The sequence below is a fragment of the Eptatretus burgeri genome, chromosome 11 (genome assembly GCF_056783735.1).
Source record: "Eptatretus burgeri isolate ZD-2024b chromosome 11, Ebu_testis_v1, whole genome shotgun sequence".
Taxonomy (NCBI): Eukaryota; Metazoa; Chordata; class Myxini; order Myxiniformes; family Myxinidae; genus Eptatretus; species Eptatretus burgeri.
Window position 1 is genome coordinate 33,415,934 of NC_140971.1, and position 18,405 is coordinate 33,434,338.

An 18,405-nucleotide genomic window follows, 5' to 3' on the forward strand; every position below is an offset into this window, starting at 1 on the left:
ATCAGTGAACTCTCCATTGTGTCCATCAAGAGAGTCACTTCTCCTGGTATTGGAGCATCCTGCCCAGTCAGTGCACATGGAACATGGCTCAGCACATCAGCATTGTCCATGCCAGGTTTGTATACAATGTGATAATCGTAGGCTGCAAGGGTTAATGCTCAATGCTGAACTTGAAGTGGTGCCATTGTTGGAATAGCCCGCTTTTCATTAAATAACCCGAGCAAGGGCTTGTGGTCTATATGTATTTGAAAGGCATGACCATGCAGATAGATGTGGAATTTCTTAACTCCAAAAATTACTGCGAGGCCTTCCTTATCGACCTGCGAGTATCTGCGCTCTGCCTTTTTCAACGTGCGTGAACCATACCCAATCGGCCTCTCTGTCCCAGCTGGCATTATGTGCGCCAGCACTGCTCCGACACCAGATGGACTGGCGTCACATGACACCACTAGTTTCTTGCAATCATCGGAATGAGTGAGGACGTGTGTGGATTTCAGCAAGCACTTTGCTTTTTGGAATGCTCTTTGTTGACCCTTCTTCCATTGCCACTGCACCTCCTTCCATAGTCGGTGATTATAGAGGCTCAAGTGCAGATGATAAATCCGTCAAAAACTTGCCAAAGTAGTTCAGCTGCCCAAAGAAAGACCAGTTATTTTACATTCTTTGGTGCAGGTGCCTCGGTGATTGCCCTGACCTTCTCATCGGTCGGCTGTATCCCATTCACGGTTAACTTGTGTCCGAGGTGTGTGACTTCAGCAGCGAGAAAAACACATTTTTGTCGTTGTAATCGCAATCCCGCATCTTTCAACTTCTTCAAGACACTCTTAAGGTTGCAAAGATGGTCGATAATCGAATTTCCCGTTACTAACAAATCATAAAGGTAGACCACGACTCCTGGAATCCCCACCAGCATATTTTCCATGATGCGTTGGAACACAGATGGCGCCGTTGATACGCCAAATGGTGAGCGTGTGTATTTCTGAACAATCCCTGATGTGTGTTTATTGTGGCAAATTCACATGAAGTTTTTGACAAAACCAACTGCTGGTCAGTGTGGCTAAAGTCTAGCTTTGTGAAGAGTTTCCCCCCAGGATGTTTTGTGAACAATTCATCAATGCACGGATTGAGGTACGTGTCTGAGCGGGCTGCCATATTGACTGTAACCTTGTTATCTCTGCATACCCAAACTGAGCCATCTCCTTTCATAACTGGGACGATCGGAGCTGCCCAACGAGAAAATTGTACAGGTTCTATGATCCCAGCTTTTAGTAACCGATCCAACTCCTGATCTACCTTCCCTCCAGCGAAAATGGTACCGGGCATGCTTTCACAAACTTAGGAATTGCATTTGGGTCAATATCTAGCTCAACCTCCATTCCTTTCTGTTTTCCCAGCTCCAATGTGAAAAGGTCTCCATAGTCCTTAAAGAGTTTCCACAATTGATGACTGGCATTGAGGTTGTTCACCTCCTGCCAATTCAACCGGATTCCTCGGAGCCAATCCCGTCCCCAGCAGACTGGTCCCTGAACCTCTCACCACGATTAAGGTCAACTCTGCCTTCTGTGTGCCATACCTTACAGCGACTTTGCATTCTCCCACAATATACACAGGTTCACCAGTATGTGTACATAGTATGGTCTGACTGGGGCAGATTGTGGGTCTGTTTGGGTTGTCTGCCCTCCACTTATCTTGAAACATAGCCTCACTCATCAGTGATACCGGAGACTCGGTATCTATTTGCATCTGTACTTCTCTGCCTTATACCTCCAACCTCACAACCAGTGGTTTGGATTTTGCTTGGTTGCTCGATTTATGAAAAAGACTGTACGTGTCCTGTTCATTTTCCTCCTCTAACTAATATGTCTTTATTGAGACCTTTTGCTCGTTCCCTGTGGAGAGCTGTTCTTGCTCCGAGGAATGCTTTGGGGTTTGGGTTTCGAACGACAGACTCTTGCAAAGTGACCCTTTTTGCCACATATATTGCAGTCCACATTTATAGCTGAACACTCACTAGTTTGATTATGAACCGTCCGTCCACAGCAATCACATGTTACTGCGGACCCCTCTTCAAAAGATAAAGCATGGGGGGTTCTGCTCGCGATTCAAACTCGTCATCTTGTTAACTGCTCCCTGATCCCACACTACTCCGGCATGTTCACGGAGATCCAATGCGTTCTTTTGCGCCATTTCCATTGACGAAGCTATATTCAGGGTCTTGGAAAAATGCAACGTTGTTTCAACAAAATCCAACACCGACGGCCTCGAATTCCGGTGCTGTTCAACGACTTTAACCAGCTCCGAAAATGGGACGTCTCCCAGTTTCCTCGGTGCGAACAAGCTTGACATGAGCTTGTATGTTGGTGCCCCGCAAACACTTAGCATTATGGACCGTTGTTTCTCCACACTCGTAATGTCATGAGCTGTGAAAGAGTGCTGCATATGGTCAACATACAGCGACCACTCTTCCTCTTTGGATTTAAACTGTCTAATCGTCCCAAATGTGGCCATGACTTCAGGAAGAGAGAACAAGACAGTCTCCAAGGCAAAATAGTTTATCCTTGTCGCCAGATGTTCAGTTCTCCCAGAACCGAAACGTGTCAAGAGGCAAAGAGAAACACGGGTTACCAGAACACCGCCATTGGCCGACAAGCTTTTAATCTGACCATCGCACACCAGGCCTGTCCACGCATACGCAGACACAACATCACAATACATCATACTTGCTGTTATAAACAACTTTGGGGAGATTTTTTTTTCATCACCTGACAAGATCAATGCAGCCATTGACGTTAACCCTAAGTGTTCTCCTCTTACACACCTTATGGTGTGAGAAAGTTAGTGATTAGTGGTATGTCTGTGATATCAGAAGAATGATGGGGGTAAAGGACACAGACTATCGTTTTTGTTGTTAGAGAAAGGTAGTATGTGTCCTGAAAAAAAAATTGGGTGCCTGGTCTTCTGTTTTTTTTTGGCTGGTTCTGAGCTGCTGCTTCTGGTTCTGAACACACTCACTTCTGAGCTGCCTAGCCTGGGGTTTGAATCTTGATGCAGCTATAAAGTACCACCCTGGTGTTTCGCAGGCAGGATGAAGCATTAGCATGTGCACCATTCTTCGGATAGATGCATTTGAGAAGAAATTGCTTGGCAGAACTGGTGTTCTCTAGATAGAGCATGATACAGAAGTCTGATTCTGAGTTATTTTGTTCAGACATCGTGAGGGAAGCTTTACAGTGCAAGCACATCGAGTAGCATTGAGGGATTTGGGGGGTGGGGGTAGATTTCATCGATATTCTCCTCTAAATGGAGCTTTTTTTCCTTTGGGTTGAACAATTTGTCCTGTCTGTTAATAATGCTCATGAAATAATTTCTAAATGGCAGTGAAATAAATTGCACATCGAGTGAAATAGTGCTTTAAACAATTTATACTTCGGTCTCTGAGAAAAGGAAGCCACTTTATTTTCTCTCATGGTAAAAATTGTTCTGAAGGGGACATAGTAGGGAGGCGAAGTGAAAAAAGAGGCCTGGACAACATTTTAAAATCATTTCATATTAGAAGCTGGCATCCACCATGGATAGTTAGGCCATGGGGTGGTGCTTTGGACCAGGGTGGATGCCACCCCAGATTTTTTTTCTGAAAAGGGTCTCAAATTAACCCTTTTCCCAAAAAACACAATTTGGAAAAGTAGCCTAATTAGGAAAAAAATTACTAATTAGCCAATAGTCACAAAGCAGCAAATGACCACTATCTTGTAGCTACAAACATCAGCTACAAGTTGATAGTAAAAACATTTCAATGGGGTGATTATTAAGGGCTCCAGGGTCCAAAACGTCATGTGACCCTTAAAAACCCCTAAATTTAGGCTACTGCTTAGTTTAAACCCCAGTATAAATATTAATATTCAATATAGATCTTTAAAACAAATATTGTTTTAAAGTAGACATATGTGGGCAGTTTTCTGAAAAACGTCCCATTACTCAGTCTTAAAAGGGGTATGAATTAAAGAGGGTCAATGTTGAGCCCTTTTTCCCACTTTTCCCCAAAAATCTGAAAAATCGGAATTTCTGGTTTGTCAACTTTATTTTCAGCAATGATCACATGGATACCACAGTTCATATAGTTTGCATATTTGGGCCCTATGAGATGAAGATGTAAGTGGATACAAGGGGTATGGGGGAAAGGGAGGAATTTGGACCCCTTGAATCCTAAATTAATTTTAGTCAAATGCCTTGATAGGATCTGACAAGTACCTCCATGTATTGTGAAATTAGTGCATTATGTCAATACGGGTTAATTAACTATGATTCAAATGATTGGATAGTAGAACTGAAGGGTCCAGCAGCACACTACATGTACAGTACCTGTGGTAAAATGTTAGGCATTTGTAGGTAGGCGTACTGGCCTACATGAATGTGCAAGAAGTACTACTACATGAATAACCATGGAGGTATACCTCCATGGAATAACTAGCTGCTGTCCTCATCCACATGGTTGTTTGAGTTGTGACACACTCCATCACAGAAACGGCTAGCAATACAAGGTATACCATGAGCAGCACATCCACATCGACCTGTGCAACCACCTCGGCATTGACATGTAACGAGTTGTAGACATTTCTCTGGTACAGAATCCAGTGTGTTTAGGATTGGCTTCAATGTGTTCCCTTCCTTTTTCCAGCCTCTAGTTATTGGATCGGGGAGCACTTGTTTGGGTTCAAGTGCTTGCCTCCAGACACAGCTTTGATAATTTGCTCTTTCAACATGATGTTTAAGGGCATCCTCAGTAGGAGGGAGGGATTCAAGTGACTTTCTTCCCTTGACGAATAAGTGGTGTCTCACTTCATTGATATGTTCCATGTTGTCATTCCCTGTATACAAAATGCACACAAACTTTTCAACTTCACCAAATGTCATTTCAGAAAGTTCGTGCTCTCCCAAGCCACTAAAGGCCCGGTCACAACTTGACGTTTTAGCCAGCGATGGCAACGTATTAAAATGTATGTAAAACGCTGGCTTACGTTGAACTTTTGATGTTTTTTTTTTAAAGATTCGGACGTATTCATAGCGACTTGGTCTTATGTATAACGCATTGGTAACGGACACAGAACGTTCCGTTGTGTTATAGATAACTTATACCAACGAATGCTGAACCTGTTGTGGGCCTACACAACCGATGCCCAACGATAGTCTAACTTAGGCATAGCGCGTTGCACGCATCGCCGACGATGTCGTGACGTAGCCTATTAAAAGGCTGACGCACAACGATTCGAATCATAACTGCCGTAGAAATGGAAGTGTCAACATCGCGGTCACACCTTGGCAATCTTGCCAGCGTATGCCGACCTAAGAAAAATGTGTCTAAAACGTTGGGGCACGTCAAATACGGTATGAGTAAGTTTGGTATACGTGAGTAGAACGCTAAATTATGCTATCATACGTCGTAGTAAGTAGAGTACGTCAAGAAATTTTAAACATGTTCAAAATTTTACGACGTACTCGGCGTATGACACACGTTCCTCATGCGATGGGGATAAGTTTTACACACGATATGTGGACGCTTACACACGTCCACAAACGCTACTTATAAGCTACTCATAAGTCGAAACACGTTGCGGTAATGTCTTTTTTACGCGAAACTTATTTCTAACTTATGTTTGACGTGCTTTGAACCAATTCTTTACGTAGTCCCAACACACATCGACGTATGTAGAGGTATTCCAATGACGTCTTCCGGTCGACAAAAAAAATAAATGAACGTGTTTCTAGCTTACAACTGCCATATAAAGACGTGTTCCCAGCGGTTTTGGGAATTGGTATATAAAAATGGTGTTCATAAAAGGGGAACCCAACAGTGTTTTCGAGTCCTTTTTGAGTCGATGTCCATGTCAGCAGTAACAGTATCAGTATCAGTATTAGTATTAGTAGTAGTTTATTCATGTTGGCAGTAGTAGGTGAGTGTGAGGGGGAGGGTGTGGGTTATGATGGATTGTCCTTGCGTCCGCGTGTCCACGGGTAGGAGACATCTTTGCACCATTGTTCGAAGTTCTTCGCGGCTAATTTTTTATGGGGCTTTTTCAACAATGAGCTATAGCTTGTTTTTACGATTAAAGTCTATTCCTAATGGGTTGGACAAATGCACAATGAACTAATAATGTGCATAGAGCGCTTTGATTACTTAGAGATACGGTATACCAACGAATAATTATAATTATCGTGTAGCCGGCGTTCACAAACTATGCCCAACGATAGCCTAACTTGTCCATATCGTGCGGCAGTTTATCTTTGCCGGTGACGTAGGGTTTGCTATTCATAGGCTGCCACTCGACGATTTAAATGGCTGCATCTCCACTATTGAAAGTAGATGCTTGCGCTCAACAATTGGATTTTTTTTACACTCAATGACTTTTAAACGGTACCACTCAGCTATTTTCATTGTTTACAATGAACGATTTAAATTGCTGTCACTCGCCTTTGTTTTTTGACGCTGGTGCTCGGAAATTTTAATCGTTTCTATTGAACGTGCTAAATCGCTCAAACCCCACTATTGAAAGTAGACGCTTGCGCTCAACAATTGGATTTTTTTACACTCAACGACTTTTAAACGGTACCACTCAACTATTTTCATTGTTTACAATGAACGATTTAAATTGCTGTCACTCGCCTTTGTTTTTTGACGCTGGGGTTTGGAAATTTGAAGCGTTTCTTCTGAACGTGTTAAAACGCTCAAACTCGACTATTTTAAATAGACGCTGCCGATGGACAATTGGAATCATAGCCAAGCTCGACATTGAAGTGTGAACATCCTCTTCATGCCGAAGAAAAGTTTGAAGAATGCTGCAAATAAGTGTCCTGGCCGTGGCCGTGGACGCTGACGCAAGGACGATCCATTATACCGACGTCTTTCAGCCTATGAGTAACTTAAAAGTAACATCTGTCGACGTGTGGCAACGATCGCGTAACGTGCCAACAACACGTTAATCATAGGTTAGAAATAAGTTTCGGGTACGCTAAACATTACCTCGGCGTGTCTCAACTTATGATTAACTTACAAGTAGCATGTGTTGACGTCTGTCAACGATCGCAGACCGTGCATACAACTTGTGGCCAGCGTAGCGGAACGTGCGAGTCATACGCCGACATACGTCGTGAAATTTCAAGCATGAAAAAATTTGAGGACAACCAAAAAGTACAACTTTTAAAGCCAGCGTACAACGATGTATGGCAGTGTTTTTCAGCGTGCTCTCAATGTTATCAAAACTTACCCATAACGTATTCAACGTGTGCCAGCGTTTTAGAAAAAAAATTCAAAAATCGGCATACGTTGGCTAAAACGTCAAGGTGTGACCGGGCCTTAAGCAAAGATGGGTATTGCAGGAAGACCTTCTAGGCACTCTTTTTACCTTTCCCTGAGAACTGGCTCGTGGAATCACACCCTGTGAGGGCATGGAATGGGATCAGGTTCTGCTTCACTTCTGATGGAATATCTATCAAGTGAACTGGAATTTTTTTTGTGTTTTTTTAGTGTTCCTGCTCTCATCCAAATTTCTGAAGTGGACCCTGGCAACAATTCTGTGGCCATCACCAAGACGTCTGTGTCTTTGCAGTTTATAATTATTTTTTCAAATCCTTGTTCTAAAGCATCTTTCGCATGGAGCGGAATACGAGTGTCCGCTTCTTCATGGTTTTCATGTAAATGGGATATGTCCCTCTCGCTAGTGGTGAATGTCTCCATCACATTCTCAAATGCCCCTGCTATGACAAGTTCTCCATTTGTAGGAACCCTGCCAGACTGGGCCCTCAGCTCGTTGCTGAGGAAAGAAGCCAGGTTTTCCTTGTTGGCAGATAAGCTGATATATTGTTTCCAGTTTTGGGGCAGTCACTTCTCTATTGTCAATACGCCGCCTGATTGGTCGAATTTACCCCGTCCGCTGTTCCCTTGTGCCGCTTATGATGGACAAGTCATTGTATCTGTCAAATAAAACATCTACCCTACAACATGTGGCACTGTAATTGTTCAACACCTTGGTTACGAATGTGTCAGCCAAGTCTCCAAATATCTTTGCACCATCTGGTTTTCCAGTTTGTTGAATTAGTGCTGGTCCATCTATTACTACCAATGACTTCTTGTCACTCTTTGCAATCTCACTTTTTACATCCACATCCTCAATCAGTAGTGTAGCGAGGTCTGCCTTATTGCCCTTATTTAATTTGAAATTGGTAGATGCAAGAGAAAGTGGGACTGGACTCAATTCATGTTCTAAAATGCTTTTCATGTCGATTTCCCGACAACCCTGAGATGCAACTAATAGTCTTCTTAGAAGATCTCTGTCAGCCTTTATGGTCTTCTCTTTACCTCCACCATCTCGGACTTTGACATGGTACATGCTCTCTAGCATTTTTGGTTTATGGCGCTTCATTTTTGAATAAAAGTCCTCTGACTTTTCCTTGAGTCACGCTGTGACACTCCTCCAAGGCCTTCTCTCCCATGGATTCAGCATTGATTAGAGCACTGGCTATATCATCAGGTGCCACATCTGATGTGGTGATGACAACAAGTTCATTGGACAAACTGTCAAAGACTTGGAAGCGCTCCAGTTCATGGACCAACTTCTTCGTATCAGATTCGTCACGTTCTAGTCGAGCAGGTCCAGCTTGTTGGTGTCCCCAGTCACTGTTTATATCATCAATATCCATGTTAAACATTTTAAATGTGGCATCAGATATGGCAGATTTTTCATTCAGAGTTAAACACCATTTGTCCCTTGCAGAATCAATCCTTGTGATCCCAACTAATCCTCCACATACCTTGGCCACTCTGTTTATGTGCTCTAAGGCTTGGTCTGTTGCAACCTGACAAAACTTCGATTCTGAACTCTTGATGGAGAATTGTCCATTTTCAAATTGGCGGTGGACCATGGGTGCCGTCTGTGGGAGGCTGCGCATCTCCACAAGGTAGATTGTGCCCCAACGTGCATAATTTGTGTGATCGTATTGATGGAACATTGGTAACATCTTTGCAAATGACTCCAGGTGCAGAATCCAATTTCCTTCTCAGCCGATCAAGGTGTGATGAACTTGTGAATGACGAAAAGCAGTTCTTATGCCACAGTAATGTTTTACTCGAATCAACGAGGTCCACTGCATCACCTTGCAAACGGTCTATTGTGTCCATATACTTGTCACAGTTGTATTTAAGTCTTGTTGCTAGAGCTTCCTTCAGGGTGTGAATACCTTGAGGAGTGCATTTGCGTATATCGTCTTTCCCACCCTTCTGGCAAAGTAGGCATTTTTCCACTGAAAAACTATCACTTCTTCTTCGTTTTAGAGTTGCCGCAGAATCCATTTTCTGGAATGAAAGAAGAAAATTCAATAAATTAAAATGTTTATTTATATTTAAGTTGAAAATCAATCTTTTTTAACAATAAACATTTTTAAAAAACAACTTGATACTCCCTAGAGGGATTTACAATGGACCATTTCAAAGGTTCATTGAGTGGCTATTACCCATGATTTACATCCAGAAGACATGTCTTTATGGCAATGACTTCTTTGATAATGCACAGACACATAAATTATCCATATGGTGCATCTTCATGATGATAGTTACCTTAGTTGCACTTCACTTAGTTCTGAATTTACATCTAAATGAGATGACCCCTCAACTCACAGACTATTGCATTATGGCTCATGCACAAGTTTCTAATTTCTTGTCTGTAATTATGGCATTGTATATCTACAGCTCAATATGTGATTGAAGAAACAGATTTAATAAACCAACCGACCTAGCAATTGTATCCATCAAAGTCATGTAAATGAGATATATTTTGAAAGATGGAATAATAGAATGACAACAATGCACTTTCACTTCAGTGAACCCAACAGCAAATGTGCCCTCTGTTGACTGAAAGCAACACTTTTATGGGAGAATTTATTATTTTGTTGCCCTTGAATAAATTGTTGCAGCAAGCATTTTTTAACTAAAAAATCGACCGTTATGCAGTTGCTGTGGGCCCCTACACATAATTTAGGTTTAAAGGGGTCCAAATTCCTCCCTTTCCCCTGTACCCCTTGTATCCACTTATATCTTCATCTCATAGGGCCCAAATATGCAAACTATATGAACTGTGGTATCCATGTGATCCTGCGTGCTGAAAATAAAGTTGACAAATCCGAAATTAAGATTTTCGGGAAAAAGGGGCCAAATTTGACCCTCTTTAATTCATACCCCTTTTAAGACTGAGTAATGGGACATTTTTCAAAAACTGCCCACATATGTCTACTTCAAAACAATATTTGTTTTAAAGAGCTATATTGAATATTAATATTTATTCTGGGGTTTAAACTAACCAGTAGCCTAAATTTAGGGGTTTTAAGGGTCACATGACGTTTTGGACCCTGGAGCCCTTAATAATCACCTGATTGAAATGTTTTACTATCAACTTGTAGCTAATGTTTGTAGCTACAAGATAAGTGGTTATTTGCTGCTTTGTGACTATTGGCTAATTAGTAATGAGCAATAATGTAAATCTCTAGCCCACATTTTGGACAATTTTCCAAATTGTGTTTTTTGGGAAAAGGATTAATTTAAGACCCTTTTCGGAGAAATCTGGGGTGGCATCCACCCTGGTCCAAAGCACCACCCCATGGCCTAACTATCCATGGTGGATGCCAGCTTCTAATATGAAATGATTTTTTTAATGTCATTTTCTGGTTTTTCCTCCCTACTAACAGGAATAAATAGAATGCAGTTTTACACAATTTCATGTTAGCTGGCCTCCATAAGTGGTTTCAAAAGCATTTTTTTCTCTCTCTCCATTACGGAGCTAGAGTTGCGACACTGCATGCTGTGATCAGTTTTTGATTTTAAAAAATGGTGCTTTCTCGGAGAGCAAAATCTCAGCTATGCAGAAGCTGTGTAGGCATTTTAGCTGCAACCTGACAGTAGCCCCTTAAATATCCCCCTTTTCAGCAGCCTCCTTGCCATTGAGACTGAATTTCATCAAGGTCAAAAGTTCAATGCTTGGTGGACAGACGATTATGAACGTTTCGAAAAGATTAAGGGTTGGTTGCTTTGTGAGCCGGTTTGCCATCACACCACACCGTGAGGCTCAATCCTGTACTGCCCGTTTGTTGTTACTCGTAGAACCACCTGCACGCACTCATTTGCGTTCTGTTGTTCTAAAGAGATTTGCATTGGTCATTCAGTGAAAGGCCATAAACCACATTTTATCAGCCTGTATATTCCAAAGCAACAGAACACTTGGTGTCGGGATGAACCTATTGCTGCGTCGTGCTAATCCGAGATCCTTTAACATACATTCCAATTATTTGATGGGAGCTAGTAACAGCTACATCAATTGCAGAGGGAGTAAAGGAGGGTGGGTGAAGTTGGATCCAGTGGGAGAGAGAAGACAGGTTATGTTTTCATCCCTGTTTGTTTGTTTGTTTGTTTGTCTGTCTGTGAGCAGGATATTTCACGAAGTTAAGGAGGGATTCGGATGAAACTTGGTGGAGAGGTTGAGAGTGTGACAGGAACCAATTGATTCCGTTTTGGTGAAGATTCAGGTCTGGGTCCAGATACGAGAATTAAAAAAAAAAAATTAACTGATTCTTCACCATTGAGAGATAGGGCCAAAAACAATATATAGCATGGTATCTCCAAACATGGACGGATTATGACAAAACTTGATGGATGTCTGGATGATTTGGATAGGTGACAAGAACAAGTTTATTAGACTTTGGTTAAGTCCTGGATGTCGATCCAGACTAAGAATGGGCTACAAAAGGTAAACTGTTAAGCCTGTCGGAGGTATGCACTCGAACAAGTGCTGTTCCAGTTTCTACATGTAAAACAAGTGATATTTTTGGGATTCTTTATTCATGTATTTTTTTTTTCAGGTGTACGCCTTGTCTGGTACAATAGGCATTTTAATATGGAAGTGAAAGCAATATGTCCAAGATGTTGCGTTCCTCCCTAAATTGGCATTTTGGGGGCAGTCCCTTTACATGATGCCACAGCGGAACCAGCTGTGTTTCATATCCTCAGTTCACAGGTCATCATTCAAACTCCTACAATGACAGGCATTGCCTGTTCTGATTCTAAATTGCAACAAAAAATGCAACACATATCTTTGTCTTTTCAGTAACTCGAGGCAGGTCTTAATTTGGTGTGTGTGTGTGTGTGTGTGTGTGTGTGTGTGTGTGTGTGTGTGTGTGTGTGTGTGCGTGCGTGCGTGCGTGCGTGCGTGCGTGCGTGCGTGCTTGACTTGTATGCGCTCCTCAGGCACTGGACGGAATGACTTAAAGTCTGATGGTTGTGCTTGCAGTGAACCCAGGATGGTTTTATGTGTTAATAAAAATTAATAGGCACCGAGGTTCGTCAGGGGGAGATGACACAAATTGTCATTGTAAATATGTATCGGTCAGGGCTGCTCCCGGTAGGAGAGTGTATTACAAGTCCCAGTGGTTTACAGTACTGTGCAGTATTAAAACAGTTTCTCTGTGTGAAAACCTTATAGAATCGAAAACTACTTGGCTGATTTATATACACGTTCTGCATTTCATGCATTCCTAAAATGCAGGACAAATTAAGATGAAAAGTGGTGGTTGAACTCTCATTACATTTTTTATTTTTTCCTCCAAACCACATTTGTTAAATGCTACTTTTTGCTTGAGGATTGGACAGAAAATGTTTTAAAACCCATCCATCTTGCTTCAATAATGAGTACATCTGACCTGAGTGTTTGTTTCTCGCATCTAATGGAGGATGCAGCAGTACAAGAGATTCTACAGCCCATACCAGCTTTGAGCACATGCATTGACCTTGTTTTTCTTGCCATCTAAAAGGCAGGAAAATGCATTTTCCTGAGAGTTGTCGTGGCATCCCATCCATAAACCACTAAGGCCATATTCCTCCTGGACAAAAGTGCCATTGATGGAGGTTCAATCTCTGGAACCAAAGGAAGATTTGTAACTGAATCATGTCGCAGACTATGCACAAGGTTTGGGGGAAAGCGTTCAGGACATGGCATCTTATAAATCAATGAAAACAAAATCTTTGTCCTCAAAGTGAGTCGTTGTGTGATAGTTCGAGAACGCCATCAGTTTTGTGAGTCCAAATGAGTGTCATCGCAGAGAAACAAAAGGAAAATTAACATAATGTTTGTTTTATCATTTCTAATTTGCAACCTACAAATAATGTATGAAAGTCTGATAAGGGGTCATAAGTTATTTACTTGTACGCAAGCTTTACATTTGTAGCATACATGAGGTTCCGGAGGGGGTGACAACATGGTCTGAGGAACGTTCCGCTCCACCTCACACCACTGTTCTGCACACTGATGATCCGTTTTCATGTGATTTACAAAAGCTTCACTCCAGTCAAATCTCAGTCTGTTCCAGTACGGCCAGTTTATGGCGTATTTCATTTTATAATCGCATCTTCATTATGTGGAGCTCTGTTCTTCATCGCACGGCCCGCGAGCCACTGGCGGCTCCTGGTGGCCTTAAGTGTGGCTCCTAACATATGGCCAATAACACACAAATGTTAAAACACCCCCATTATGATCTGCCAGAAATGCTATCAAATTGACCCAATGGTTTCAAGTGAGTATTCCAACGTGAAGCATAAAAGTAACATTATTACATCAGGATATGGTTGCAGTATACAAACAATTATGCTTGTAGTCCAGTTAACCACAACGAAGAAGAGTACATGGGGGCATGGGCTCATAAGAGCCATTACGGAGTCCTGTAGGCAGTGTGGCGGCTCACACACTGACGTCTCATTGGCAAAAATGGCCCCCCTCTAAAAAATATGAAGATCACTGAGGTGGAGGATCTCAGCCATAGTTCGATGAAGAGTGGGGGAGATATATATATATATATATATATATATATATATATATATATATATATATATATATATATATATATATATATATATATATATATATATATATATATATATATCAAGGGGGAGAGAGAGAGAGAGAAAAAGAGAAATCATTTGAAGACCACAAGGGGAAAACCAGAGATGTCAGGATAAGTCAATTTTGAAGAAACTGAAAAACAAAGTTTCAAGACTTTGCTGGACTGTTTAATAACTGTCATATAGATTTCCTTTCCAGTAAAAGGAAGAGTGATCATTGGCCGATCAAAGTTCGCATGTAGCATTTGCCAAGCTTCTGTGTTATTTAATTTAAGAGCAAAGAACGAATCAATGTTGTAAACTGACATCACTGGCTATTCCCTTGTTTAATAATTGCCATGCAATTTTAACCCAGGATGTGCAGCAAATTCATGCTTGTTGGTTATTAGCATACATTACATGACTTTGGTGATCACAGATTATTTTTTTCAACATTAAACGGTCATTGTTTTTTTGTTTGATTGGTGTTCAACGCCATACTCAAGGGTATTTCGCTTCTATGACGACGGATTCTCCATTTCTTACTCCGTACTACTTAATATGATGGAAAACCGGGAGGAAACCAAGGATAAACCACCCCCGCGATAGCCAAAGTCACCTCATGTGACTCCCTCATATACCTAAGCAGGTTGATTGGGCGGTGGGTACATCGAATGAGGATGCGTACTCAGACGCGCAAACCATTAAGCCACGGCATGGGTCCCATAAAATTCACAATAAAGGTTTGACCAGGCTTGAACCACGATATGCACCAACCATGGAGCCCATGATATAACCAAATAGGCTATTGTAGTGCTCAGAGTTTATGCTGTGAAAGTTTTACAACCTTTCATTTTTTAGTTTCTCAACTCTGAATATTATGGTGGAACAGTTAACATGAATGAAAGGGAGATAACCAGGAGTAAAGTACTGACAACTCTGGGTTTCTACTTGTTCAGCTTTGACAACACTTGTTTTTTCATTGCACGGCTAAACTTTATACCATATAAATTATGTGACACCCCTGGTTATTTGTTAAAGTAATATTGTGAGAGGAAACCTTATGTTGCCAACTATTGGCAGGTGCAATAACCCTGAAATTTATAAAAAGTGACATCTCTGGTTTTCCCCTTGTGGTCTTCATTTACCATTGAGCTTGTGTTTTTCCAGAAGGGTAGATGAGTTATCGCCGGCACCCCTAACTTGTCTCAATCAGCTCCAGTCAAATGTCAGTCCTGGTCATCCAGTTAGTGAAAGACTTCGGCCAATCATACTCATCAGCTCGCACCATAAGAAAGTGGGATTAATTGGGACTGTTAAAAGAAGAACAAGTAGTCAACGAGAGCCATGCCACTCATTTTGTTGGCCCGAAATATTTCATACTGCCAATTGATTCATCAGTCCCTTAATAGGACTCCTCCAGGGTTGCCATTGATCATGAGTCCAAATGAGACAATTTTTCACTCTTGGTTGAGGGAATGTAAGCCATTTTGTGGATATATTGATCTTTTAATAAGCAATTAATTTGAATTATGATTATCTTGTATTTTCTCCCTTTCACGAAGCATTCAGGGTTCACACTCCCACTTCACACACTTCCATTTTATTACGCCAGTCACCTCTCTCTGGTGCTTTGTTGTACAGTCGCACACCAGGAATACATGGATTAACAACGGGATGGAGCAGTGGGGTGCTGTGCCGCACACTCACAAAAGTTTGCTTAATGCTTCCCATGAGAGAAAACCGATGAAAGAGAGCACAGCGGGGCCATGGCTGCCACTTTCTGCTCTCCCCACTCCATCTAATTATTAACACGTGTCGGGCTGGGGACCAGGGAAGGAGGGAGAATGACATGGGGGATGATTGTAGAAGAACAAACAGGGTGGCAGTATATGGAGGAAGAGTACCTCTTCCTTTCAGTGTAGGTTTGTCACTCTGATAATATCCTTACAAGCCATGCTTTTCAAAACTACACCTTAAGGTTTCGAAGGAGTAAAATATCTAACCCACCTTCAATGAGCACAATTCCAATTTATATCCAAAATCTCATTATTATTTCTCATTATATCTGATGTCTCATGAGTAATACATATTTAATGTTTCAGTAAGGGAAGGACATCATTAAAATATTATGGGACCTAATTGTGGTGTTAGCATGATTCGTGAAATGTCATCGTGGGGAACCACAGCTGTGTCTGCCAAGCCCAGATAATGAAGGGTATCCTTCTGGAGTTGTCCATGACATATCAATCTGGAAATGTCTGCAGGATAACAAATATAACATCCAGACATGTCTACAAACTCTTTGGAATTCCTCCAGCTGGTGGCTTTGTCTTTTCTCTGATTCATTGTAATTGACATACAGGATTTTCCACATTCAATGTAAAAGGAGTATGATCAGTGGAGATGGAAGTAAAGTGTAATAATTCCTCTTCTGAATTTTTTTTAATTTTCCAGAATCTTCAAACGGCTTTGGTCTGTTGAGTTTATAATGCTGGAAAATGATTTATTCACCTGTTCATTATTCACTTTTCCTAACTGAACATCGACCACATTTTGTCGTGATACCACGCTGACAATTGGCTAACATTGATAGGTGCAATGACACGTCGTTCTCTTTATATGTTTTACAGCATTCACCACCTCCTCAACATATTGTTGCAAGAACGAGAATGTATTCCAAAGAACACTTAATGCTGCAAATGACTGTCATCCACCAAACAATCAGCCATCCCTTTAGAAATTATCTCTACTCTGTTTATGAATCTCTTGGGTCTTTAACAAATTAATTTGTTCGATCTTTTCAAACTTTTTTCTTGTTGTTATTGTTATTTCTCATTCTTAGAAAAGACCTCACTGATCGCTTTAGGTTAACGCCCAGGACGTCAGCTTCTCCTTGCTTCCCATGGTGGCTATATTAGCATACCTCCGTCAACATCTTGTTGATTTCATTCATTATCTTGCTCAAAAAAAACCTCATCTGGTATTTGATCCCATTATTGTAAGGAAAGAACTGCAGGAAGGCAAAGATGTAGTGGTGCAGGTGTGAGTAATGATGGGACTTTATTGAGCTTAAAGAATTTGTAGCTTTGAAACGCTTTTTATCAGACCAAAGAGCTTACCCCCACTCGATGGCATAATGGTTAGTGTCAGCCCTAAGTCTGGAAGGTCGGTGGTTCAAACACAACTTCAGCCGAGTCATACCAAACATTTGAAAATGGTACGTGATGCTTCGCATTTAAAAAGGATAGAGCACGGACAAACAACCTTAAGTTGGCAATCATAGCTATGGCTTTGACGGTCTTCCTGGCCTCCTCTTGCATTGAAGTTCCTTGCAAGAAAACTCGTATTTTTATTATTATAAGTTCCAAAGAATAAACTTTGCCTTGGTTGCTAAGAGTTACTCTTAACTGTGCACTCAATAAGCACATTTGTACAAAAATCTCCTTTGCCACATTCTTTGTTGCATTCATCATATCCTTCACCTTTTGTCCTCCTGACTAGCTGCACCAAGTTTCTTGTTGCATCCTGAGCCACAGACCATTGCTGTCGGAGCTGCTGCCCGACTGCATTGTTCAGCCACTGGCCATCCTGTCCCCAGCATCTTTTGGGAGCGAGATGGAAACCCAATCCCAACATTTGACTTGCGGTAAGCCTCTGCGTTACAGCCGCCATACCAACTGGGAATGCTTTAATGCATTTGGGGTGATGCTGGAATAGTATCCGTCACACCAGGTTTTAAAAGAAAAATGTTTCTCCGAAAGGCGAATGGTTTTATATTTCTCCAAGTGATTACCGTAAGGCCTGAAGCTGTGCTTGAATGTACTATATCCAAAAGTAGTTCATCTGTAACTGATAAAAAAATATTGTATACTGATTTGAGGCTCATAGAGGAGCTAGAACACAGGGGGGATCATGATGTAACGGAATGAAAAGAACATGAGAAAGAGAGATTGGGGAGTGGGGGAGGCAGGGGTTGGTTGGAACACACTGACAGTAGGGTTGAGGGGCAGAATGGAGGGAGACTTGTGGATGATAATACATCACAATGTATAGTAAAACATGGAAAGTTGGATGACAACACAAACAACAATACAAGGGTGAAACAATAACAGAAAGACATGATGGATTTGGTGAACTGCAAATGTTCTAGCATGTTCTAAATGCTCGACCCAGAACTGGAAGTCAAAGTTTCAAAGGTCACTTTTTTTTTTTTTTTACAAACACGTCACCTCTGCACATCAGATGCTTCAAAATAGAAACTTCTCACCCAGCAGTGTTTTTATAAAGCAACCGAAAAGTTGCTTTGATGATGGTGTTATCAAAATTTGAATCGACGGATCAGTGTTCCCAAACAAACTTCAGTTGTCGTTTTGAAACGTCGTGTTCCAAATGTCTGACAGTGATAGCCATCTGATTCCTGGTTGGCCTCCCCCAAAGAACACATGCGCTCTTTGCCACAGCCCATTCCAGATGGCTTCTGTTATAATGAGATTTCC

General features: G+C 41.4%; 1 protein-coding gene across 6 annotated transcripts in view; it reads left to right on the forward strand.

Moving 5' to 3' along the window:
• The window catches only part of LOC147016808 (immunoglobulin superfamily DCC subclass member 4-like), a 187,248-nt gene that overhangs the window by 58,054 nt on the left and 110,789 nt on the right, over window positions 1-18,405 (forward strand). For all 6 annotated transcript variants that reach the window (XM_085845835.1, XM_085845834.1, XM_085845836.1 and 3 more), the window contains one exon: window positions 17,411-17,555. In XM_085845835.1, the coding sequence (XP_085701961.1) occupies window positions 17,411-17,555 (145 nt within the window). The remainder of the gene's footprint in view (window positions 1-17,410; window positions 17,556-18,405) is intronic.